Source organism: Mesocricetus auratus, unplaced genomic scaffold, assembly GCF_017639785.1.
Source record: "Mesocricetus auratus isolate SY011 unplaced genomic scaffold, BCM_Maur_2.0 Super-Scaffold_100004, whole genome shotgun sequence".
NCBI lineage: Eukaryota > Metazoa > Chordata > Mammalia > Rodentia > Cricetidae > Mesocricetus > Mesocricetus auratus.
Window position 1 is genome coordinate 27,643,685 of NW_024429189.1, and position 27,949 is coordinate 27,671,633.

General features: G+C 40.9%; 1 protein-coding gene across 2 annotated transcripts in view; it reads left to right on the forward strand.

Annotated features, from left to right (window-relative positions):
* The window catches only part of Upp2 (uridine phosphorylase 2), a 114,901-nt gene that overhangs the window by 63,625 nt on the left and 23,327 nt on the right, over positions 1-27,949 (forward strand). Inside the window, exons 4-5 of one of the 2 annotated variants that reach the window (XM_040745375.1) lie at positions 15,464-15,528; positions 22,621-22,738. In XM_040745375.1, coding sequence (XP_040601309.1) covers positions 15,467-15,528; positions 22,621-22,738 — 180 coding nt within the window. In that variant the 5' untranslated portion in view covers positions 15,464-15,466. The remainder of the gene's footprint in view (positions 1-15,463; positions 15,529-22,620; positions 22,739-27,949) is intronic. The other variant, XM_040745376.1, reaches the window with a different exon arrangement.

Sequence of the window (27,949 nt, forward strand, 5' to 3'; positions counted from 1 at the left end):
GCATCAGGTCTTCTGGAACCAGAATTACAGATGGTTCGGAGCTACCATGTGGATGCTGGGAACTGGATTTGGGTCTTCTTCAAACATAACAAGTGCTCTTAACTGCTAAGCTATCTCTCCAACCCTGAGCACAGGGTGTTTCTAGTTTGACCACATTTTGTACTCATATTTCTAGTAAGGAAAGCCACCAGAGGAGCCAGGGTAGTGGTGAATCACACTGTGTTCATTTGGATGCTGCCAGGAGAACGAGCTTTTCCTCTCCCTTCTAGGCTCTAAGCATCATCACTGTAGTTTCATCGCTCTGACCACAGTACCCGATAAACAACTTAAGAAAGGAAGTGTTTATTTTGCTCATAGTGCCTGTGAATCATTGTAGGAAAAGCAATGACATCAGCTCTATTAATGATGATGAAAGCATATTGCCCAGGTTCCATGAGGTAGAAAGCAAAGCTCGAACTGGGATCCAGGATATGTTACCTTTAAAGGTCCATCCTGAGTCATCTCCTTCTACCAGTTAGGCCTCCCCAACTCAAAGTTCCATACTCCACCCCACACAAAAAAAGGCAGCAGCAGTTGGAGATCAAGCATTTAGAACATGAGCCTTATTTTTTTCTAGTTCCTTCCGTTTTCCTGACAATTTCCTGATATCTTTGGTTTTTACAGATGAGTAATACTCCATTGTATAAATGCACCACATTTCTTTTATCCATTCTTTGATTTAGGGAAATTTTGGTTATTTCCAGGTTCTGGCTATTACTAATAATGCTACTATGAACATACCTGAACAAGTATCCTAGTGGTATGATTAAGCATCCTTTGGCTACATGCCCACGATTGGTATAGCTGGGTCTTGAGGTAGATTGATTCCCAGTTTTCTGAGAAATCACCATTCTGATTTCCAAAGTGGCTGTACAAGTTTGCACTCCCACCAGCGTCGAGGAGTGTTCCCCTTATTCCACATCCTCTCCAGCATAAGCTGTCATCAATGTTTTTGATCTTAGCCATTGTGACAGAGTTGTTTTGATTTGCATTTCTCTGATGACTAAGGATGTTGAGAATTTCCTTAAGTGTCTTTCCACTATTTGAGATTCTTTTGTTAAGAATTCTCTGTTTAGATCTGTACCCCATTTTGTATTGGATTATTTAGTATTTTGTTGTCTAGTTTCTTGAGTTCTTTATATTTTGGAAATCAGCCCTCTGTCAGATGTAGGGTTCGTGAAGATCTTTTCTCATTCTGTAGGATGCCATTTTTGTCTTATTTATCTTGTTCTTTGCCTTACAGAGGCTTTTCATCTTCAGGAGTTCCCATTTATTAATTGTTGCTCTCAGTGTCTGTGCTATATTTGGGAAGTGCAGTGCAGTCAAGGCTATTTCCCACTTTCTCTTCTATCAGGTTCAGTGTAACTGGATTTATGTTGAATCATCCTGATTGAGATAACCCAGACCTAGAAAGACAAAACAGTATGTACTCACTCATAAGTGGATACTAGTTATAAAGCAAAGGATAACTAGACTACAACCCAAAGCTCCAGAAAAGCTAGGTAACAAGGAGGACCCTAAGAGAAATGCTTGGATTGCCCTGGGAAGGGGATATAGATGAGATCTCCTAAATAAACCGGAGGTGGGGTATAGAGGGGAGGAAATAGGGGATGGGAACATGAAGGATCAAGAAGATGGAATCAGGAGAGGGACAAAGGGGGAGAGCAATGAAAGAGACATCTTGATAGAGAGAGCCATTATTGCATTAGGGAGAAAACTGGTGATAGAGAAATTCCCAGGAATCCACAAGGATGACCCCAGTTAAGACTTCTATAAATAGTGGAGAGGATATCTGAACTGACCTTCCCTTGTATTCAGTTTGGTGACTACCCTGTCATCATAGAACCTTCATCCATCCAGTAATTAATGGAAGCAGATGCAGAGATCCACAGCCAAGCACCAGGCTGAGCTCCAGGAATCCAACTGAAGAGAGGGAGGAGGGATTACACGAACAAGGGGGAGGCTCAAGATCATGATAGGACACCCACAGAAACAGCTGACCCGAGGTCATGGAAGTTCACAGACTCCAGACCGACAGCTGGGGAGCCTGCATAGGACCTAACTAGGCACTCTGCATGGGGACAACAGCTTTGTATCTTAGTCTGTTTGAAGGGCCCCTAGGAGTAGGACCAGGATCCATACCTAGTGCATGAGCTGGCTTTTTGGAACCTATTCCCTGTGTGGGATGCCTTGTTTAGCCTTGATGCAAGGGGGGCAGTGTTGGTTGGTCCTACCTCAACTTAATGTGTCAGGCTTAGTTGACTCCCCATGGGAGGCCTTATCCTTTCTGAGGAGTGGATGGAGGGTGGGTTGGGGGAGGTTGGGAGAGAGTGGGAAAAGGGGAGGGAGGGGGAACTGTGGTTGGTATATAAAATGAATATATTTTTTAAATGAATATAAACAACAACAACAAAAAACATGAATGGGGTGAGGGCTGGTGAGATGGCTCCATGGTTAAGAGCACTGATTGCTTTTCCAAAGGTCCTGAGTTCAATTCCCAGCAAATACATGGTGGCTCACACCATCTATAATGGAATCTGATGCCCTCTTTTGGTATGCAGGTGTACTTGCAGACAGAGCATTCATGCATAATTAATTAATTAATAAACATTGGCCTATAAAGAATATTTTAGGTTCAAACCAAAATATCCCTTTTCTAGTCTCAAAGATTCCCATAGTAAAAGGGATGACCCCCGCTAAAACTCCTAGCAATAGTGGATACATAATCTGAACTGGCCATCTCCTGTAATCAGATGGTAGCTACCCAATTGTCATCAGAGGGCCTTCATCTAGTAAGGAATGGAAACAGATCCAAGCACTGGGTCAAGTTCAGGAATCCTGTTGAAGAGAGGGAGGAAGGGTTATACAAGTGAGAGGACATCAAGGTCATCACAAGGGAATCCTCAGAAACAACCTGGGCTCATAGAAGCTCACAGATTCTAGACTGACAGCTGGGGAGCCTGCATGGGAATGGCCTAGGCCCTCTATATATGTGTGACAGTTGTCTAGCTTAATCCACTTGTAGTGGAGGCAGGGCCTGTCCCTAATGCTTTGGCTGGCTTCTGGGAACCTATTCCTCATGCTGGATTGACTTGTCCAACCCCTTAGTACAGGGGGAGGAGCTTAGTCCTACGTCAACTTGATATGCCATCTTTGTTGACACCCATTGGGAGGCCTACCCCTTTCTGAATGGAGACAGAGGAAGAGTGGATTGGGGGAGGGCAAAGGAGGGATGGGGGAGGGAATGATAGGAGAGGGGCAATGGGAAACTGCAGTTGGAATGTAAACTAAATGAATAAATCTAATAATAACTACAGTTTTTAAAAAGCACTTAAATGGAGCTTTAAGAGTCTCCACGATTTTAAGTTTCAACACTGTTTAAATGTCAAAGTTCAAATTTTATTCTGGGTCTCAAGGCAAACTCTGTACCTGTGATCCTGTGTAAACTAGAAAGAGGTAAGACACATTTTTCCAGTATACAATGGCATGGAGTAAACATTCCTATCCTAAAATGAAGGAACAGGAAAATAGCAAGGAAAAGTTGGACCAACCAACACAAGACCAAAATCTGAAAGAGCACACATTACATCCTTGCAACTTCCTGACTATTATCCTGGGAATATGCCATTAGATGAGAGCTTCTATAGGCTCATGGACTTGTGGCCCAGCTGCTTGTAGTCTACACGGCCTGTCTGGTGGGCTGACACCACTCAGTTTATGGAGTGTTCTTTAGTAGATGTTTTACCCTCCTGGCACCTCCAACTTCCTGGTGTCTCCATTGCAACCTGACCCTCAGCCTCACATCCTTGGGCAGAAGCAGCCTCCCAGACTCTTGGTTGGGGGGACTCTGAGCCTATGTGCATTGTCTGGATTAGACTTTCCTTAAAGGTCTTGGTGCAAGCCTCCCTGACCAAGAAATTCTCAATTTTAAATGTCAAATAAAAACAACAACAACAATAAAAAGAAAACAGTCTCATGTGGCCAACAGTAAATCACTACCAGCCAGAACAATAGCAGCAATAGTGGGTCACTGAATGTCTAGGTGGCTGAATCTAGGGACACTTGGTCATAGGCAGGTTTTGCCATCAGGGTGCCCTGGGAACATTCTCTTTAAAGAAAAATATTTGAAATGACCAACAGAGTTTTATGCGGCCTGGAGTCCCCAAAGAGTATAGCCTTTTCTTTTCCTTAAATGTTATGAAAGAATGTTTGCTACTGTTTCAGTACAAATCATCTGGATTACTTAATGATGTTAATCCAACATCTCAAATTTTTAAAAAATATTTTTCCTCCACATTTTGTTCCTAAGTTTCACTGGAAATTTACTTAAAAGCAGTCACAAACACCCAGGTCATAGACCAAACTCTGTGCTGCGTTGAGATTACCTTCACCAAAATATTTACTTTTGTGTTCAGCCTCACTTAAAATATTAGAACATGAACACAATATAGATAAACAGTTCCCAGAATGGAATGCAAATGTCCACTAGTCAAGTTCTCAATAGAGTGCTTTGCACCTGAAGTCTCTTGAACCTGGCCCTCACTACCCACGTCTCTTGGTCAGCATTCTGGTAGTCTGAGCTCCAATAACTGCTCATTAATCTTTGCTTATAGCATTCGAAGGGTTCCCTGGTTTGCATCTCCAAACTTCAAATTCTCATAAATTAGTTCTAAAGGTCTAAGAATCACATAGTCAAGCTTACTCACAACAATAACAACCACTTCTTTGGTCCCAAATTTCTATATTTGTCTCTTTTGTGTCACTGTGATCACAATGCCAGACTGAAATAACTAAAGGGACAAAGATTTTAGTAGGTTCGTGGTTTCAAAGAGTTCCAGTGTATCATGGCAGGAAAAGTATGGAACACCAACTTAGTTCATGGTAGTGGAAGAGAGTTCTGGAAAGCTTTTCCCATCATTACAGAGCAGGATCCAGCAAATCACCCCTCTAAAGGCTTCCTTGTATCAGTGAGAATACACCTCCTAAATGTTCAGTACTCTTCCCAAAATAGTGCCACTAGCTGGGAACCGAGTTAGAACATGAACTTGTAGATGATATTTTTTATGTCATAACACACACACAGGTGCTTCTGCCAGGTGACAGGTATGACACCTTGCATGTGGAGTCTCCATGTACCTAGAAATAACTTCTGCGGAATGGTTAACAGCAGTCAAAACATTCTTATAAATCAGTGTTCACATGACTTGAAACTTGTTACTTTAAAAAAATGCTTTAGATTTGTTTATGTGTGACTGTTTGCCTGTGCATATGTATGTATGTGCACCATGTTTGGCTTGTGCCTAAAAGGTCAGACAAGGACATTGGATCTCCTGAAACTGGAGTTACAAATGATTGTGAGCTACCATGTAGACATTGGGAACTGAACTTGGGTCCTCTGCAAGAGCTGCCAGTGATCTCAATCACTGAGCCATCTCTCCAGCCTTTTGTTCAATTATTTACTAGTTTAAACCATTGTCCTAAGGAAGATCATATGTATATACATACATATATGTTATATATCATATATTATATATAATATAATTCTAGAAAAATGAAATTTTATAAATCAAGAATAGTTATGTCCTAAAAGAAATCTGCACTTTATAACTTCATAACGATTCCAAATGTCAGTGTTCTATGAGTCCTGGGGGAAAAATTTATTGCTGTTTTGGTTTGTTAGCTTGTTTTTCAGAGACAGGGTTTCTCTGTGTAGCCCTGGCTGTCCTGGAACAAGTTCTGTAGATCAGGCTGGCCTTGAACTCACAGAGATCCACCTGTCTCTGACTCTCAAGTGCTGGGATTAAGGGTATGTGCCACCACCATCCAGCCCCATCATTGCTTTATATTTCTTAATCACATACAGAATCATGAACAACGTTTCAACACAACCACGAGTCTGGTATCATTGACCTGAGAACAGAAGGTTGAAATCTTGTGTGAGGCATGAGGGGTGCTGGCATTTCCCCCATGGCCTCACATGAGTCAGCCTCCACAGGACCACCCTCACAGTAACTTTCTCATGGTAAAAGCTTCAGCTACCACCACCCTGCAAGGCCCTGCAAGGAAGTCGCAAAACAGTAGAGAGGAGCACCTTGAGGCATGATCACAAGGTGCTTTTGTTTATCTGGTGTGTAATTCTTTGTCTAACAGTAACTATGATGTATGTCATTAACTTGAAACATTACTAAGATTTTGTTTTTCTTTCTGTGTGCATGGCTGTATTAATTACTTTATGTGGTTGTGACTATAATAGCATAGAAACAGTGTAGAGGAGGAGTGATTCATTTTGACTTAGAGTTTCAGAGAGTTTGAGTCCATGTTCCTGGAAGACATTGTGAGCATCCATAATTTGTAGTAGAGACCTGTTTATGTCCCAGCAAATCTAGAGGTTGAGGCAAAAATCAGAGTTTGAGTTTGGTTCACTTCCACCCGTGAAGCCCATCTCCCTGTGTTCAGACCCTCCCAAAACATGCACCAAAAACATAAAGCTCTTAGAGAAGGCATTTTCTGCTCAAACCATAGTAATGCTCCCTTTCCTGTCAGTATTTCCATCTATGGGAGTTACGGGAGAGAACTGGGATTCTTTGAGTGGGACTTTTGAGCCTCTAGTGGGGTGCTGTAAGAGAAAGCAAGGGTTTGAGGCACCGTTATGCTTTATCAGCACATAAGAACCTATGTCTGGTGGACTTGAAACTGGAGATTACTAACTAGAAACAAGAGAGAATTCAACATATGACAGTGGAGACTCACACAGACAGGAAAAAAGGGGTCAAGGGAGAATTCACTTTTTTTTTGGTTTTTTGAGACAGGGCTTCTCTGCATTGTTTTGGAGACTGTCCTGGAACTCACTCTGTAGACCAGGCTGGACTCGAACTCACAGAGATCTGCCTGCCTTTGCCTCTCAAGTGCTGGGATTAAAGGCTTGAGAATTCACTTTCTAGCTTGAGAGGGAGCAAACAGGAGAAGCTCACTCTAGGGCATGAACATCAAGGGATAGGGAACAACTACACATCTAGGCAGGCATACTTCAGCTGGGGAAGCCTGAAGGAGGGGGCTCACCCCTGCAATTCCCCTTTTAGTCTAAATAGAAGATTTAAACTCAAACATATATACATAGAAGGTGATACGAAAGTTATGATCTACTTGTATCCTAAGATAAACATATCTATCCCATCTGAATCCTAAACCTATCTGAAAGGGGTGCCCAAGTCTGAACACCTCCTTCCAATCCCAGCCTTAAAATAATTGAAAACTAACATTAACAGGTGTAAACTATTCTGTAATATTAACAGTATGGAGAAGGGGCGTGGAATTCTCAAAAATACTTCCTGCTGAAATGGGACAATGACTATCTCATGGGGACCTGTGGGAAGAAAATGTTGGTGTAACAAGAGTCTTAAGTAGGTTAATTAGTCTCTGTTTGGCAGGAGATGCTTGATTGAAGTTCTTGACTGAAGTTCTAATGCTGACTGAAGCTCTCGTCTGAAGCTCTGGTCAGATTGTAGAAGGTTCACTGTATCAGTTCCTTGTTTTGGAGTTGTGTCGAGTGATGTAGTTCGAAATCGGTACTTGTCAGGTGGAGTCGATAATGTGGGGCAGTTCAGATGCATAGAGTCGAATCAGGTGGAGTCGATGAAGTGGGGCCCCATTTTCTTTCTGAAGTGTTTGAAGATTGCTGTCAGGAAACTTCTTGTTCTCTGGAAAATTCAAACATTAACGTTAACCAAGAAATTTTCAACTTTTATATGTATACTGAGAAAGGCAACAATCAGGAAGATAGTAAACATGAAGGAGATTAGACTTTCAGAAAAGTAACTGAATATACATAGATAACAGTCCCTAAGTTTGTTTTTTTTCTGTCTTATATCAATAGCTCTTTGATATAATACCGAAATTCTGAATTTTATTTTAACAATACACTTGGATTTGAAGTAGGAGAGCCAATCCAACTCCAAAGCCAGCTTCAGTTAAATGAATTGGGACTAAAGCATATTAAAAAGCAAAGAGTAATGGATATTATAATAACAACATAGAGAGATTCAGTCATTGATACTACACATTGTATTATTGTATGTTTGATGGTCCTCTGGGTAGCTATCCTTTCTTCTTCAGGTACCCATATGTCCAGTATTTTTTTGCTGTTTGGAGCTGAGTTTTCCTATGAAGACAAAACCAAAACACTTCTCTTTCCTTTTCTGAGGTCTCCTTACACATAATAGTGTATGACCTTGTAGATGAGCTGTCATCTTTCCTCCTCATGAGGTTTCTTCTGTTCAGATCGAATCTTGATTAATTTTGATGCAATCCAAAGTTTTTCTTCTCCTGTGGAAACAAAGGCAAAACCCCTTCCCCAGGGTAACACATACCCTGGTTTCCAGACTGAGGTCATATTATCCTTGAAATATACTGGTTGGTTCAGCTCAGAAGTTTTCTCTGTAGTCCAGTGTCTTTTTGCAGCTGTTTATCCTTTTTCATTAGCATTAAGAAAATTCAATGTTAGTAAAGCATTATGTAATCTGTGTTTGGGGGTCTTTGTTCCCCCTGGCTGCTTATGAAGCATTTCTTTTAAGGTGTGGTTAGATCTCTCAACCACTGCTTGTCCTGTAGGATTGTGAGGTATACCAGTTACATGCTTTATATTATAATATTTGAAAAACTGTTCTAATTTGCTGGAGACATATGCTGGAGCATCACCAGTTTTATTTGTGCAGGTAAACCCATAACAGCCATCACCTCTAAGAGGTTTGTGATAACAGAATCAGTCTTTTCAGAGTGGAGGGCAGTAGCCCATTGGAAGCCTGAGGATGTGTCTATGGTATAGTGTACATATTTCAAACTGCCAAATTTCTGGAAAATGGAAAAACGTCCATCTGCCAAATTTCATTTCTGTGAATACCTTTGGGAGTCTGATTATAGAATGAACAGGTGGGGCAGTTTCTTACTATTTCCTTGCCTTGTTGCCAAGTGATAGAAACATTCTTCTTTAAACCTTTGCTGTTGGCATGGTGTTTCTTATGAAATTCTGAAACTTCCAGCACATTTCCTATTAGTAAACAATCAATCTCATCATTGTGTTGTGCTACAGGACCTGGCAGACCTGTATGGGATCTGATGTGTGAGATATATATATATATATATATATATATATATATATACATATATATATATATGATGAGTTCTATTTCTGATGGTTTCCTGTAATTGTAAAAACAATGAATGAGGTTAATTCTGTATCATCAGGACCAAATATGCAGTCTCAATGTATAAAACGACTCTTTCTGCATACTGAGAATCCATAACTATATTGTGAGGCTCTGTAAAGTCTTTAAGTACCATGAGAATAGCATACAACTCTGCCTTTTGTACAGGGTTGTAAGGGCTTTGAACTACTGTACTTATATTTCCTGATTTATAACCTGCCTTACCTGATTTGTTTGCATCAGTGTAGAATGTAAGAACTCCAGAAATAGGCAGTTTTCTTACAGTACATGGAAGAATCCAAATTGTTTTCTTTATGAATTTGATTCTCTCTGTTTTGGGATAATTGTTACTGATTGTCCCCAAAAAGTCACTGCAAGCCCTTTGCCAATATTTATTATCCTTCCATAAGGAGGAAATTTCCTCATTCGTCAAGGGTACAACAATCTCTGCTGGGTCCTTCCCAGTTAGTTGACGAAGCCTTAACTTACCCTTTAATATCAAATCAGAGATCTTTTCTATATACATTTTTAGTTTTTTATTCTGTTTATGTGACAGAAATACCCATCCTAGTATGATGTCTTCCCTCTGCATTAAAATTCCTGAGGGGTATTCTCTAGATGGTAAAATAACCAGAAGGCAGTCCAATTTTGGATCCACATGGTTCACATGTGCTTCTAATATTGTAGGGGTGAGCTCATCTACCTGTCTCTGCCCATTTGGGCATGGACAGCGTTGTGGGCTCACATATACACTCCTTCATACCCACATCTCTTAATTATTGTCACCTTGAAGTGGTATTAATAATGGAGTAGTGTCAGAAGGAAAGAAGGAAGGAAGGAAGACAAATATTTCTCTTAAAGGAAGAGAGCAGGAAGCTGGAAACCACTGCTCTACTCCCAGGAGGATGGGAAAGAGCGAGAAAGACTAAATGGGTAATAGAAGATAAGGATCTTTGGGAGGCTTTGCAGGTAGCACTAATAAAATGCATTATTAAAGGAGTTAAGGTGTCTGCTCATTAAGTGTGACAATTGCAAGTGTATCATAATCAGTGAAATCTTGTTTTGGCATTTAAGTTTTGAAATTTGAGTTAAAAAAAAAGGTCACCAATGCTGTTCTGTTGCAAATACTTGGGCACGAAAACCACGTAGCACTACTAATGGGGTTTCTGGAATTTTAAAAACATAACATTCAGCTGCAATTCATCTACAATATACAGGAGAGAAAGGAAGATGAAAAGCTTAAGAAAGTGTTACTGCTTGACAGAGGAGCTGCTGCAGACACTGTCACCATCAATGTTTTGACATCTAGAAGACCAGCCCAAGAAGGGCAGAAACACCTTTCTTCTCAGTTTGTAGATTGCAATCTTATTTTCAAAAACAGAGGAGTAAGAACTGCCTTACTGTGGACTCCTGGGAATTTCCCTAGTCCCAATTTTCTCATTAAACCCATAACTGCTCCCTCTATCAAGATATCTCTTTCCTTGCTCTCCTTCTCTGTCCTTCCCACAACTCAACCTTTCTGATCTCTCATGTTCTCCTCCCTCTTCTTCTTCTCCTCTCCTCTTCCTCCTGCCTCCCTCCCCCTTCCCCCATGCTCCTTATTTACTCAGGAGATCTTGTCCTAGTTTCTCAAGAGGTGTAGATTGTAGAATCCTTTGCTCTATGTCTAGTATCCACTTATGAGTGAGCACATACCATGTTTGTCTTTCTGTGTCTGGGTTACCTCACTCAGGTTAGTTTCTTCTAGCTCCATCCTTTTGCCTGAGAATTTCAAGTTGTCACTGTTTTTTACCGTTGAGTAGTACTCCATTGTATAGATGTACCACACTGTCTTTATCCATTCTTCAGTTGAAGGGTATTTAGGTTGTTTCCAGGTTCTGGCTATTACAAATAATGCTGCTATGAAAATGATTGAACAGATGTCCTTGTGATATGAGTGTGCAGCCTACAAGAATGACCCCAACTAAGAATCTAAGCAATAGTGGAGAGGCTACCTTAAATGTCCTTCCCCTATAATGAGATTGATGACTACCTTAAATGCCATCCTAGAGCCTTCATCCAGTAGCTGGTGGAAAAAGAAACAGAGATCCACAGTTAAGCACTGAGCCAAACTCCTGGAGAACAGTAGAGAGGGAGGAGTGATGAGCAAAGGGGTTAAGACTGTGCTGGGCAAACCCACAGAGACAGATAATCTGAGCAAGTGGGATCTCACAGACTCCAGACTGACAGCTGGGGAACCAGCATAAGACCTAACCAGGCCCCCTAAATATGGTGTCAGTTGGGGGTTTGGGCAGTCTATGGGGCTGCTGACAGTGGAACCAGTATTTATCCCTAGTGCTTGAATTGGCTTTTTGGAGCCCATTCCCTATGGAGGGATAGTCTCTCAACCTGGATACAGGGGTGGGGAGGACCCTGGGGGAAGGCCCTGGTCCTTCCACAAATGATGTGACAGACTTTGACGATCCCCCATGGAAGGCCTCACCTTCCGTGAGGAGTGGATGGGAGGTGGGATGAGGAGATGTTGGGGGAGTGGGAGGATGGGAGAGAGAGGGAACTGGGATTGGTATGTAAAATGAAATTGTTTTAATTTAAATAAAAAAGAACTGCCTTACTCTTGCCTATACCTGAAGCATTTCCTGGACATCTTAGGCACAGTATGTGCTCAGTTAATACTGCTGAATGAAGGGGGGGAGATATAAGAAGACTGTGCAGCACCTGAGTGGATAGACTAAGACATTTTTAAACCTCCTTTAACCCCTCAGAGGACAGGAGGGGAGTCTGGTTTGAAATGGCAATTTCCCATTGTCGTTCCATGCCTGCCCTTAATCATTTGTCCTAAAAGGAGAGCAGGATTGGGGCATGCACATTGCCACTATGAAGGCAAGCATGCAAGGTCATGGGTACCTATCAGGGATGCTGTCTCTAGGACGGGGGCAACTGGCTAAGCCTACTACCTACCTGCATAACCAGGCTGGGCACCTTGAGGAGAAGCAACCTGACAGTAGTAACTCACAGAGCAGTTAAAACCCATTAGTAAGGGGCTGGAGAGATGGCTCAGTGGATAAGAGCACTGACTGCTCTTCCAGAGGATCCTGGTTCAATTCCCAGTGCCCCCATGACAGCTCACAACTGTCTATAATTCCTGTTCCTATTCAGGGTTCCAGGGGACCCAACACCCATGGCAAAATACCAATGTGCATAAAATAAAAAGTAAATTTAAAAAAGAATTTAAACAACAACAACAACAAAAACCTAGTAGTAAAGGGGTTAAGGCCACGATTATTAGGTGTGGATATTGAAAGTGTATTATAGTGAAACTTTGTTTTGGCATTTGATTTTTAAAATACCAGAACTCTCCCCCCCACACACACTAAAAGGGCCACTAGAACTGTTCGGTTGCAAATACTGAGGCATAAAAGCACTACTTGTGTTACCAGAGTTTGAAAAGCAAACTCCTCTCCAGAGTGACAGAACACTGCCTTAGGAGAAGGGTAGGCAGGATTTCAACTCCACATGTGTAAATCTCCTGGACTCAGTAGAAGCTGCAGCCCCTGAGGAGAGACCTACAGTCAGCCAGATGAATATCAGGGTTTGGGAGGCCGAACTGAGCCTGCGAGCAAACAGCGTGGGACGGAGGGTGTCCAGCGGAGGAATGGCACTGTGGAGGAAGGTGGAAAGAAGTGTTCATGGCAGCTCCGGCACCACAGAGCGGGACTCTGGTGGCACTAATGCAGGACCTTCCTGATCCATGCTGTAAGGAGTCACAGGGAGTCACAGGGCTTTGCTGGAACACAGCCCGAGTTGACCTGTGGCATGTTTTCCAAAAAAATAACTACCCCCCACCCCGTTCCTGTTAGACTGACAGACTTTTAGGTGACAGCCCACTATAAATGTATGAATTGGTCTATAGAAGGCAGAAATCTGGAGAGAATAACTTCAGATTTGTCAAAAGACACCAGTTGGCACTGTCCGCTCATAGACTCTCCAAGCCTATTCTAAACTTCCCTTACGTGATTCACGACTACTGATCTCGATGACCAGGGGCAGGGGAGAGTTATTACAACGGAGTGCATATGTTTTAGCTTGCTTTATCTGACATTATTAGTGACCAGGGTCACTGTTTGGCAGAGTCTACACTGGAGACAGCCATGTTAATTTGCCTAATTTGTTCACAGAGGTAATTAATTACATAACGCCTAATTAGCTAACACTTTCACCTGTCAGAAGCAGTGGTTAATGCCATACATAATTTGGTGGTCTTCCTCATTATCCCCTGAAGATAAATGGACAGATGTGGCATATGTAAAGCCAAATGAAGAGCAAGGTGACAGTCATGGGCATTAGAATCTCGATGTTGTCAGTGACTGTTGAGAAAGAGCAGCTGGCAGTGGCAAGAGGTTTGAGAAGAACAAATAATTATGAGCTACAGGAAGGAGCCAAGGTCCCAAGTTCCAAGGCAACACCCAACAGGGTTATTCTGTCTCATAGTTATCATTGCCTTTTCTAAGATAAGTTTCATAACGGTTCTTAGATAATTTGGGTAAAATTATAACTGCCTGGTGGGCAGTGGCCATGCCAGAGCTCAGGTTACCTTTGTTATTCCCCAACATGCATTTGCCTTCTCATTCTGAAAACTTTGCTGGGGGTCTACCATAAACCAAAAGAAGCCAAAGAAAGAAGGAAAGAAAGGAAGGAAGAAAGACAGAAAGAAAGGAAAGAAGGAAGAAAGGAGAAAAAAAGAAAAACTTTGAGTCTTGAAAAAAATGGTCTTCATCAGTAAGTGGGGTGACTTACACCTTAAATTAAGATCCATGGTACTTGTTTCTTATCTATAATGTACATTCTTAAAGAGAAATTCACACACATCAGGAAATGCCACATATCTTCTATTTGGCATTTGCAAAAAATTTTTCTCTTACTTTTTTTAAAATTTAAGTTAGAAGCAAGCTTGTTTCACATGTCAATCCCAGCTCCCTCTCCCTCCCCTTCTCCCCCTTCCTCCCCACTAGGCCCCTCCAGTCCCCCACTCAACCTCCACTCCGAGCTCCACATTTGCAAATATTTTAAGTTCTGATTTGTTTAAAACCTATGGCACTAATGTTCTTGAACCTGTGCTCCATACAGAATCCCGTCAGAACCATGAGAGAAAGAGTCATGACGAAGCAGATTTCCTCACTCCTGAATGAAATGCACCAGCAAACAGCGTATTCCTATTTCTCCCATTTCTTCCTTCTCTCCTTCTCTCTCTCTCTCCTTCTCTTTTTCCTTCCCTCTCTCCCTTCTCCTCATCCCTTCTTTCTTTCTGAAGCAGGGATTGCTTTATACCCATATATGTTGTGGAACTTTGTAGACCAGGCTGCCCTCAGGCATCCAGCAATTGTCCTGTCCTGACTCCTAAATGCTGGGGTTACAGGTCTTCACAATCACAGCAGGCTACCAATTAATAAATTCCTTTAAACAAACTCGCTCTCTTTTCTGAAAATTTTAAGCTATAATTCTTCATTCTACCTGCATTGACACCCAGAGACATAGTTTAGTGGACAGTAGAGTCAACTTACTTAGTGTTTAGTTAAATGAAGAGACCCCAGGAAAACAACTTTGTTTAATCACCAGACCTTCTGCATGAACTGAGAGGGCAAAGTTCCAACAAAGAGAATTTCTAAGGTCCTGACTTTGGATGTTTTCCTAACTAGTAATCACACAGAACAAAAACAAGTTGGCAAGTAGTGGGAAAGGATTGGAAAACGAAGTATTTGAGAACTGAAAGTTCTCACATGTACTGGACACATTTTTGATGAGGTTGGCATGGAAGCCAAAAGCAGGCTTGTGTTCATATACAGCTGATTCAGAGCAAATAAGTAGGTGTGTCAAGCCAGCCCTACATTGGAACCGAGGTTAGATGCCAGGGAAAGGTGCAGTGATCAAATCTGACAAGCTAACCAACCTGGTCAAAGAGAAAGGATGCCACACCTTCCAAAGGAACCTATCTTCTTGGGGGAATGATGCTTCCAGAGCTTGACTGTCATATAAAAGACCTTCCTGGGATAGTGTTTCGAAATTGATAGAGTGGCTTAGAATGCAAAGAGAAGATTTTAGAAGAAAACTTCAGAAGGAAACCTAAGTTTGAAGGTGCTAGTCTAGCTTGGAGCTGTGTGGCTGTGATTGGATCGGTAATTTAACAGCAGGCCCTAATAGTGCTTTTCCCTGATATCTGTGCACTGCAGAGTATGGCTTCCATTTTACCTGCTTCTAATAGATCCATGAGACCGGACAAGAATACATATGAGGGGTGAGTAATTTTGATTTTTTCTTGTTTCGGTCAGGTGAGTGTCCCTTGGGTTTTATTTTCAGTGCGTATAGGATATACCCTCAGAGTTTTATATTTCTTTCACACTGGACATTAAATAATTGGAATACTGTCCACAATACAAATCCACATAAAAGCACTGCAAATTTTTCTTCTTTGATTCTTGTGGAGTTGGCAAGTTGGCTCATGAGGACATAGAGTAGAGGCTGGTGGGTCGGCTTAGTGGATAAAGGTGTCTGTTCAGTAAGCCTGGCTACCTGAGTTCACCCCCAGAACCCGAAAAATAGTGGAAGAAGAGAAACGGCTCCACAAACTTGTCCTCTGACCGCCTCATGTGCCTCCTAGCATGTCCATAGCCACATAATTTTATTAAAAACACATAAGTAATACACATATAGAAAAGAAAGTAGGTAGGTCAAAAGAACATACAAAAACCATGAGAAGTTTAACTAACCCACAGGAGCAGACAAATTCAAAGTACAGCTTGGAATTTACTGTACCCTGAATTTAGAATTTACTTCCAGGACCAAAGGCTACACCTGAGAAATAATGAAAGGGCCCTGTAGTGCCTATGGCATTTTTAACTGTGTTGACTGTGTCATCGGATAATTTCATATGCTTTGTGATAGACAGACAACATAGAATCGACTTCTGAAATACCATGGATGCTATTCATCTCATAGGTAGGCATAAATCTTCTCAAGCTGCCTGCAAATTAAACTCTAATTTCTGCCTCAGGTTAACAGGACACAATAGAGCATTAGTCCTCATGACGCTTAAGGAATTTTTGCAAGCTCCCTCTGATTTGCCGAGAATAGTGGGAAATGCCTTGTCGTTATGTCAGCGTACAGACAACACACCATTTCCAGGCTCAAAGAGACGTCTCTTGCCATCTTCATTCCTTCAGGAAATCCAAAGAGAGATAAACATGAAAATGAGCACAAAGGAAAACAGAGAGCCTCCCAGTTAGCACTTTTATTTGGTGACCAATATTTAGAGCATGAGTTAGGAATAAAGAGTGAAGTTAGGTTTTTAAAATAAGATTTGAGGAGGAAACATTACGTGGGAGTCTATTTGGTATTAGTTACAGTTTTTAGAAAGAGCAAAGTATTGGAAGAGCCAGCTTCATATGGATTTCAATTTGGTGTGAAGTGTCAGGCAAGCTTTTCCTCAATTCTTTTAAAGACATTCATTTATCTGTTTTTAGTTGAAAGTGATAATTGATATATTTATGGGTACAGTGTGTTGGTGGGCCTTTGTTTGTGTGTGTGTTTGTTTGTTCAGTTGGCTTGCAGTGTTGGGGGCTGACCCTCAAGGCCTTATGCCTACTAAATAAGTACTCTGTCACTGTCCTATATCCTCAGCCCAGAGAGAGGATTTGACCTATGCATGTGCTGTAGAAAATTCTATTGATCTAGCTAATATATCCATCGCCTCACCAATTTCCCATTGTTTGGTAGTAAGAATGTTCTGTGTTCCCCGTTACCATCTCTTTCCATACCTCCCTAGTCCCTAGTCTTTGATATCCACCACTCTTCTCTCTGTTTTAGTGAGATTAACAGTTTTAGAGTCCACATAAGAGAAAGGTGGCAAAGTGTTTGTCTTTCTGGGCTGGTGCTATGTTTAGCATGCTTCCAGTTCTAGCCATGCCACAAATGACAGGATGCTCTTCTGTATAAAAGCTGGGAGGTCAGTGAGATAGCTCAGTGAGTAAATAAGCACTTGACACCAAGCCTGATGACCTGAGTTGTGTACCAAGGTCCCACATCATGGGAAGAGAGAAACGACTCCACAAGTTGTCCTTGGATTTCCTGCATACATACTCTATTGTGTGTGCACAATCACACTCATACCCACAAATAAATAATTGCAATAAAGTTTAAACAGTATTCAATATTGAATATATTTATACAAATACAAATACATTTATAATATATTCATAGTATATATATGTATATATATATATATATTTAAGTAACTATATATGTCACTATTAGAAATAGTGCTTTAATAAACATGGGAGTTACAGATATCATTCTGACACACCAATCTCAGTTATTTTGCATACATAACAAAAAGTAAAAATTCTGTATTATGTGATAATTCTATTTTAGTTTTTTGCCCCCCCATAATATTTTCCTAGACAAGCCATATTAATTTACACGTTCACCAGTAGAATACAAAGTTTCTCTTGCCTCTAGACCTTGTCAGCATCTGTTATTAGTGGGCTTTGATAATAATTCTAATGGGTGTGAAGAGATACTGAATTGTTTTTTATTTTCATTACCTTAATAATTAGGAAAAAATTTAAATATACTTGTCGGCCATTTGAATCCTTTGAGAATTATTGTTGGCTGCCTTTTACTCTTTACTTGTTTGGCTCTTTGCTCTTTTGGCAGGGGTGTGTGGGAGTGTAGGGGTGTTGGGGGCGTGGGGGGGGATGAAGGGTGTCCACTACCCAGCTCAAATTAATAAATCACACACACAGAGGCTTATTCTTACTTATAAATGCCCAGCTTTAGCTATGTATGTTTCTAGCCAGCTTTTCTTAAATTATCTCTTCTATCTTTTGCCTCTGGGCTTTTGTCTTCTCTATTTCTGTATACCTTTTCTTTCCTTCTTATTCTGTGTCTGACTGTGTGGCTGGCCCCTGCTTTTCTTGATCATTGATGTTTTTCTTCCCAATTTTCTCTTTCTATTTATTCTTTCTGTATGCCATCCCTGCCTATCCTTTCCTCTGTCTACCTATTGGCCATTCGGCTTTTTATTAGACCAATCAGGTGTTTCAGACAGGCAAAGAAACATAACTTTACAGAGTTAAAGGAATGCAATGTATCTTTTCAGCATTAAACAAATATTCCACAGCATAAAAATGTAACACACCTTAAAATAATATTTCACAACAGAGAATGTCTGTCCAAATCTTCAGGTTATGCTATTACATCTTTGCTATTGAGTCATTAACCTTGGATTATAGGCTCCTGTCAGAGGTATACTTTGCAAATACTTTCTCCAAGCCCGTGGGTGTCTCTTCACTCTATGGCTGTTTCCTCTGCTATGCAGGAGGTTTTCTAGTTAGGTACAATCCCATTTGTGTGTTTGCTTGCTTTTAATTGTAGCCACTTTCCAAACAAATGCAGTGAACTTTCCCCCTGTGGTTTTCTCTTGACACTGCTGCAGGGTTGATGTTTGGACATGATGCAAGAGCAGGTTCAATTTCATTCTTTTATAGGTGGAGATCAAGTTTTTTCAACACCATTTATTGAGAACCTATTCTTTTCTTCATTGTGTGTGCTTGGCAGCTTTGTCAAACACCAACTGTCCATTAATAACGGGTCTATTTCTGGATCTACCATTTTATTTCCTTCATTGATGTGTCAGTGTCACACTGTTTTGATTGCGATCACTTCTGGGTTTTAGTTTGCATCTTTATTTTTAGACATTTGTCCCCTGTTTGGCACTTGCTGGCTTGAAACCTTCTGTATAGCCTAAACTGGCCTTTAACTTAGAATCATTCCATCTCAGCTTCTCTAATGAGCAATCAGACATCAAAGAAATTGAAGGGTATCTACAAAGTGTGTTAACGGCAGTGGTCCTCAGCCTTCCTAATGCTGTGACCCTTTAATACAGTTCCTCATGTTGTGGTGACCCCCAATCATAAAATCATTTTATTGCTACTTCAGAACTATAATTTTGTCACTGTTATGAATCATAATGTAAATATTTGATATGCAACCCATGGGGGTTGTGACCCATAAGTTGAGAACCACTGGTAAAGGGATTATTATAACAAATATCATACAAGAGAATGCAATTTATGACTATGCTTGTTTGAGGTTTTCTTCTTAAACACAGAAAAGTAGTTTTAGAAGCTCCAAGGTCAGGTGTCCTTTACCACTTGAATCAGAAATGCTGAGAAGGGACCAAGGTATCAGTACTCTTTAAAATCTGTCTCAAGGACTGTGATATTTCTAGCTTTGTTATTTTAAAGACATTAAGATGCACACACACACACACACACACACATACACACACACCACCATCACCGCTAAAAACCCAAACACCTACTAGAACTGATAAATTTGGTGAACTTGTATGTTATAAACCCAGCAATTGAAGATTAATATTGTTTCTATATACTAACAAGAAACTACCTGGAAATGAGCTTAATAAAATAATCCCAACTAAACAGAATAAAATACTGTATACTGGAAAGATCTGTATACTAAAAACCATAAAACATAGGTGAAAGAAATTCAAGACAACATAGAAGATGTAAATGGGTATCTCATGTTTGTGGACAGGGAGACTTGATACTGGTGAAATGTCCATGCTAACACAAAGTGCTCTACAGGTTCAATCTAATTCCAATCAAGGTTCTAAAGCCTTCTTCAGAGAAATAGAACAACCCTAAAATTTGCACGGAACCAGAAAAGATTCAAATGACCAAAACACCTTCTTTGGTTGTCTTCCAAGTTCTTTTCCATGGCCCAGGAGACAAGAATCTGCCAATATTAGACTCCAGGAGGCTTTAAATTCCCCCAGCGGTTTCTGATAAGCACTTAAAGAGTCGCTGGAGATGAATGAGAATGTTTCTTAGTGCTATGGTTTGTTGACATGGTAGGAAATCCAAAGGAAAATTTCATGGTCATGAAATCAGCTTTGGCAGGATGAAAGAAAAAGTAAAATTGAATTTGGAAGAGAAAGTAAGCGGCAGTGTTTTTCGAACTCTAGTGTGCATATGAATTACTAGGGGTTATTAAAATGCAGGCTTTGAGTCAATGGTTTGCCTTTCTAACCAGCTTTCTGAGCCAGGCTGTGATGCCCACCCCCACACTCTGCGTGGGGCAGGGGGAGTGGAGAAGGGAGGCAGACTTGCTCCTCCTGGCTGTAGCCAGGTTATCTATCTGCCCTGCTTCTGATGCAGGAGCTTGTTCTGAAGTGACATTACAGCAACACCATGGAGAAAGTTCTCTCTCTCTCTCTCTCTCTTTTCCAAATGAGGTATGACTCACAAACTAATGGAGAACTATGACTTCTAATGTCTTTAAGGAGAAAAAAAAACAATAGTATTTTGTTCCACTTTCTGAATATTTAAATTCAGTTTAACACATAGGATTTGTTAAGTCTTAGAAATTAAAGAAAGTTGCACTAGACAGTTTGCATCAAGGAATTTATGATCTTTCTGAGGAGAAAGCAAATTAACTCCATTTTAACAGCATTAACACAAAATAGATGTGTTAGGAACACAGCGAGGGGAAAGGCATCGATTAGGGATAAAAACTGCTTAGAAAACTCTCCTGGAAGATGCGTTCCAGCTGGCCTGAAGGAATGAATAGAAATTTGATAACTGAACAGAAAGGAGAAAGAGCAGTTCCTGAGCAAAGGCTTCCAGTAGGAGCTCTCACCATTGGCAGCGCATTAGTTGGCAAAATTAAAAAAGAAACACTTTCTGAGCATCCAATTAATTTCAGTCCAAGTCACCAGTGTTTCCCCCTTGGTGGTTTTTAAAGCCCAGTTCGGATTGGAAAAAGAGTCTCTGGAGATGTGTGAGGTCACGAGGCTTATAGAGATGGTTTAAAGTGGGAGGATTCTTGGTAAGACGACTTGATCCACTGTGGCCCTTTGTTATCACCGAAGGGGTATATTATGATAAAGTAAATGAAGGCCGCAAGGAGTGTGCTTTGTAAGTATAGGGTTAGACTGAATTAATCTCCCACCTGCAGGGGCAGCTCACTACCTTGTGTTACATCAATTTACTGAATGAGAAAGGAAGGACTGTTACCCCAACTAGTGATGGGGGCTGGGTCAGTGGCCTTAGGTAGAAAGGAAGTCATATATGCTGAGCATGGCTGATGGGGTTCTCAAAAGCAAAGATACTCAAAGTGTTCTCATAGACCAGTGTCATAAAAAATGTGTGCATACACGGGGAGAGATAGGGGTGGGAGGGAGAGGAGAGAAAGAGAACTAAACCTGGAGTTTTGAAAGAAGATTCATCCAGGCAATTCTTTGTGGTTGCTTGCATGAAATGGTGGCATATGAAAGAGACCACAGGATTCCTAAGTTGTTCACCTAAGTACATCCAAACACACACATACACACCAGAAAAGTTGAGAAGGAAGCTAACAAGTGAGCAGAGATGGAGATGCGATGCTGAGAGATGTCTCCTCATTGGAACACGTGGGAAACTCCTATGGAAGCATACCTTGCTGCCAGTACAGGACACAGTGAGGGAAGGGCAGCCTCATAGTCAAGAGGATGACGATTAGGGACATAGAGAACTGAGTAGAGATGCCGGTATATCTTCTGGTTACATGGGAGTGCTCAACTTCTAAGAGCCTCAGTATCTTCATTTGTAAGTTGGGTTATTAATGTTACTCATCTTGTAAGTAGATTTTTCTGTCCTGCCAGCCAGCTCCCAAATCATGACACAGAGACTTCTTATTATAAATTATGAAAACTCAGCTGACAGCTTAGACTTTTTTTAAACTAGCTCTTATAACTTAAGTCAGCCCCTTTCTATTCTCTGTGTGTTGCATTGTGACTTGTGGCATTTACCTGTCCTCCTGCAGGTCTTGCTCCCTCTCTTTCTTGTCTGGCGACTCTCTTTCTTCTTCCCAGTGTCCTGTGTGTCTGAAAAATCCTGCCTATCTATTGGCCACTCAGCTTTTTATTAAACCATTCATAGTGACAAATCTTCACAGTGAACAAAAAGATTATTCCACAACATATCTAATGGGGGTGGTTATAGGATTAAGTGAGTTAATGTATTTATTTCATCAGTATTGTGGTATAGTATAGTTTTTAGGCTTAGTTCTTGGTGTGATACAGAGTAACTGTGAAACAAATATTAGTCATAGTATACCATATTTAATTGAGAGATTCCTGTGTAGTACTTGTGTTATTTATCAGACGAGATCGAGATCAGATGAGATCGGGCGCCTTCAGGGTGGTATGGCCGTAGACCCTTGTGTTACTGATGATCATAGGTGTAGCCTGTTATCATGTCTCAGGTGTGCTTTCTCTCCAAATGTCTTGACATCCTCTTTGTGTATGTATGTGTTTTTTCCCCAGAAAAAGGTCTGTGTATGTTAAAAATCCTTACCTGGATGCTATGGATGAAGACATTCTCTACCACTTGGATTTAGGAACCAAAACGCACAACCTTCCAGCAATGTTTGGGGATGTAAAGGTAAAAATACTTTGAATGTCAGGAAAATGACTGTATTTCCTTTGCTATTTTTTCCTTCTCATTTTCCCCAAAACAAACTTCACAACCTTGCTTAGAGACATGTCAGAGGTCCCAAGAGCATGGGAAGCCAGTCTAATTTAGAATGGGTGCATTGTAATATGTAGTCTTTCTGCCTGCTGCCTGGATCCCGAGCTGTCTCAGTCCCCAAATAACACACAAAACACTATATTAATTATAAAGCTGTTAGCTGTTTGCTTGGTTTCTTATCAACTAGCTCTGACTTAATTATTATCCCATAACTGCTAATCTGAGTATTTCCACGTGGTCGTCTCTTACCAGAGAAAAGGGTCTGGACCTCTTCTCCATGCGTCCTTCATCGTGACTGACTATGCCTCTGCTTCCCAGAATCCTCCTCGACTCCTAGTTCCACCTATCTTGCTTCCCTATTGGCCAACAGTGCTTTATTTAATAAACCAATAAGACAACATGTACACAGAAGGACTTCCCCATCAGAGCATCATAAACAATCATTTTTCTCCCCAACAAGACAGAGAGATTTCCTAACTAAATCCAAGGCAAACATGATTAGTTGGCCACTGTGTTCCCTAGAGATAAATATAATTGTATTGACAAAGCCGTTGGGTATTCAGAATTCATTATGTCTTAACATATTCGGGTCACAACTTAACATCCACATTTACTGCTGAACTTCACTAGTTCTTATCTTATTAAATAGTGAAAGAATTCAAGACTAACAGAGCTCTATTATTCTCTTTTAAAAAATGTCCATTGTCCATACTTTGTATTGTTAAGATTTTTATTATCTTATAAGAAATATTTCATGAGAAAATTGTTTATAGAATAATAATGGGAGAATCGTGTTACTTTGTTACTTATTTTATCTTGTGCATAAATTGTAAAAGCAATTCTTACTCCTTACTTAAAACCAGGAAAACATAAAAAAGAACACTCTGCTTTTATAAATATACCTTATAGTCCTACTTCTTAGACCCGGACACCATCTGCCCACTTTCTTTTCTTCCATTTCATTTATTCGTTCCTTTGCTTTTTTCTATTGGCATATTTTTATTCTACATGGAAAAGACATGTACAATAAGGATACTTTCTTACAAACACATAATGTGCTTTGAGCATATCAACTTTACACTGACTCTTCCATTCCTTTTTAATGAAAAAAATATTAAAATGTTTATGAGACTGAGGGCATAGCCTGGTGTAGTGGGGAAAGCCTGTATTCCCAGAATTTTGGAGGTTGAGGCAGGAAGATCAGAATTTTACACTCAAGGTCATCTTTACTTACATAGCAAGTTCAGCGTCAGCGTGGGATAAGCCACCTTAAAAAAAAGTTTTTATGTATAACTTGCCATCCTATATCCTTTTGTTTAACATTATGCTGCTACTATTTTCCCATTTATTCCATTTCATTTGAAATCCATTGTTTATGGGGTCAATAATTTCATAAATTATATGTACTATTTCTAACTTTTATAGTAAATGTTTCCCATTAGAAACAGGACCCAAGTGGATAGCATTTCTTGTAAGGATTTTTCACATGTAGATGTGTTAGTTTAGCCTGATTCACAGACACGATGGAAGGGAATGAACTCACAGTAGTTAGAAGGAGTAAAAGTCACTCCTGTGTGGCAGCGCTGGTACCAGACCAGGTTCTTCAAAGCCCAGTTCCCGGGTTCCCAGGGATTTTATTCTTTGTACTGGGTGGATTCTGAGTTGCAGGAAATCAGAAGTCCCCCAAAATTAAATGGGGAGGGACGTGAAAAAGAGGCTAAAGAGGATGGGGTTAGGTGGAAGAAGAAGGACGGAAGCGAGTGCATCTGGGATGCCCGTGTCTGTGCTCTGCAGCCTCCTCCCTCCGTCTCTGAAGGAGCACATGAGTGTGGGCCGGTTTCCGGGCAGCGGCACAGCCTGTGTCCCCACTGCTCTCCAGACTGCAGCTCCCTGCCCTTGCACACCAGCTACTTTTTCTGCTTTATCTTTTTTTATGTAACCCGGTCACTTCTTCTGAGTCTGATACTGAGGCTCTAGGAATCTTTGAACAAGCCAACTTTGGTGCTCATTAACTGGATTGTACTGAGTTCAAATGTTAGATATGAGGTTCATGCCTCACAATGATTTCTCCCAAGAACTTTATTTAAGGATGGCTGTTTGGAACAGAGGATTGCCATACTAACAAATGAAGGTGTACTGTATTTAGTACATTAAAAAGATAGGAGATGTTTTGATACACAATGACTATATTTATGTGTGTGTGTATGTGTGTGTGTGTGCGTGTGTGTGTGTCTCCCATACTGTCCATGGACTGCATTCTTTGTGATCCTACCCAGTCCTCACAACAGAGATCCTTCCTTCCTTTCTTCTACCTACATGCCTGTAAAGCACATAAGATGTGTGGGCAGAAGGGTCAGGAGTTGAAGTCTGGCTCTGATTACATTAGAAACTAGATATCTTCTGTATACAAATGAGGACACTATGGCCCAATGAATATAAAGTGTTAAAACACATCTGTTATCTCTGTGCATTCGAGACCAGCCTGGTCTACAGATCAAGTTCAGACAACAAGCAACAATAAACAAACAAACAAACAAATAAATAAAAATAAAGAACCACCAGTTGTATTTATCTTTTTGTGGGAGGCACAACACAGCCAGCAAGTGAAAAACCTGAAGTGAAACCCAGGTTTCCCTGATGAAACAGTTTCTGGTTCTTCCAAAACATGTTTAATACTACGTTTGTTACTCCCCTAGCTATTGGCAAATCATGGGATCAATGGCTTTGTTTTAGAGATGAGAATCACATATGATATGTTCATAAACACATGAATGCATATGGTCTCCTCTCTGTTGGTCTCATCACCTGAAATTGGAACGTCGTGTTTCTACTTCTCCACCTGACTGGATTCCATCAACGCTTTTGCCACCGGCACTCTTTCTCAGAACCGCTTAGCTGCCCCCACCCACCAATACAGTCAGTTGGGTAACAGTCATGTTCCATTAGAATAGTTTTGTCTCTTAGAGAGCAGCCCCAGTCACAACCCCATTTTGATGGATAGGAGGCAAAAGTGTGTTTAGATTTAGGATCAGAACGGAACCAGAATTTTGGGAGCAAAAGATAAAATTCCCTGTCTTGTTATAGATTCGGTCCTCAGAAATGTACCTTCATCCAGCACTCTCTTGTCCCAGAGTGAGAACATTGTAAGTTTGATTTTCTTGACTCCCTTAAGTCTCAGGTCAGCAATTCTGATTACAAAGCAAGGACATAACTCACCAATACCTAAAAATTCAACCTTACTCCACAAAAGATGGTGATAATTATTATCAATACTAACTTCAAAGGGAGAGAAGATAGTAGGGCATACCATTTAAATATGAAGGAGCTTGGTGTGGTGGTGCATACTCTCAATCAAAGCCCATGGGAGATGTAGGCATGAGGATCAAGAATTCAAGCCTAGCCTTGCCTACACAGTGAGTCCAAAACCAACCTGGATTAAATAGGATCTTGTCTTAAACAAACCAATAAATGGGCAGAAAAAAAATCTAAACAACTCTGACAGTCACCCTTATTCCTTTGTATCTTTCCTATATTTTGAAGGATTTTCCTACCTGGTACTACATAGTCTCAGAGGCCTAATACAATGTAAGTTGATCTTTAATTCATAACAAGCATAAAGCAGGTGCACTTGGCTGATGACTGGTCAGGTGGAGTGGAGGTCCCAAGACCTGATCACTGGGTGTCGACCTCCATCCAGCAGACAGCAGAAGTTAGGTACAAAATATCCGTCCTCCTTGCCGATGGGGGTGGAGTGCACCTGTGCACTACGCTTGAAGTTGAGCTCTTCACTTCCCCTCATAGTCTAGTGGCTGGGACTCAGGCATATGGCCCTTCCACCTGGGAAATCAACATTGACTATGAACCCAGAAAGAGGCAAGAGTCCTGGCCTGCAACTCATCAGTCTCTGCCACAGTCATTGGAAGTAGAAACAACTGAAAAATATGGTAGAGGTGCCAGAAAGATGCTTTTCAAATTCAGTCTCCAAATATATACTTATCATGTCTTCAAAAGTTATCTTTTATAAAATCACTAACTGGTATCCTCTAATTTATCCAAGCCTTTTAAATTTATTTTTAGTTTTGAGATTATAGTGTAATCCTATTTCCCCCTTTCTTTTCCTCACTCCAAACCCTTCCATATACCATCCCCATGCCCCTTCAAATCAATGTCCCCCCTTTTTTCATTAATTGATATTGCATTCATATATGCGTATGCAAATACATATACATTCCTAAACACTATCCCGTTCAGTTCTTAGAATGTGGCTTGTCTGTATATTTTCAGGGTTGACTATTAGGCACTGGCAAATCATTTGGTAATCTTCCCTGGGGAAAAACACCACTCTGGCTCCCAGCTTCCCTCTGCTGCCTGTTGTTCTTTGTATTGGATTGAGGCCTCGTGGGCTTTTCTCCATCGACTTTTCCATGCCCTTTGGTGTTGACCTTGTCCTCTTCACGTTTGGATAGTCACGTCAGTGAGACTTTATGAGTACAGCTTCTGATGTTGCTAGGAGACACACTCTCCCAGCAAACTCCCTTTGTCCATCGGCTCTTGCATGTTTCCATCAATTCCACAATCTTCCCTTAGGAGTAGGACGTTTTTAGATGTATCCACTGGGACTGGGCCCCATAGCTGCATTTTGACTGGTTGTATTTTTCTGTAATGCCCCCCATATGTTGCAAAGAGAATTTTCTTTTGGTTTTTCGAGACAGGGTTTCTCTGTGGCTTTGGAGTCTGTCCTGGAACTAGCTTTTGTAGCCCAGCTGGTCTTGAACTCACAGAGATCTGCCTGCCTCTGCCTCCCGAGTGCTGGGATTAAAGGCATGTGCTGCCACCACTGGGGGCAAAGAGAATTTTTTTGAAGATGAGTAAAATCTACATTTATCTGTGGCTATAAGAACAAATGTTTGCAGATTGTTGTCAGAGATTATGCTGGTTTAGTAAATTAGTGGTTGTAGATTCTCCTCCAATAACCATGACTGTCCTAGCTCTGAGTAGTTACCTAGGTTTCCAGTACAAATGTTTTCAGTTTTGTTGAGTGGGTCTTAAGTCCAATTAAGGAGCTATTGGTCACCGCCAAGGCGTGTGTGTCACTACTGCATCCTTACGGTCACCATGCCATAG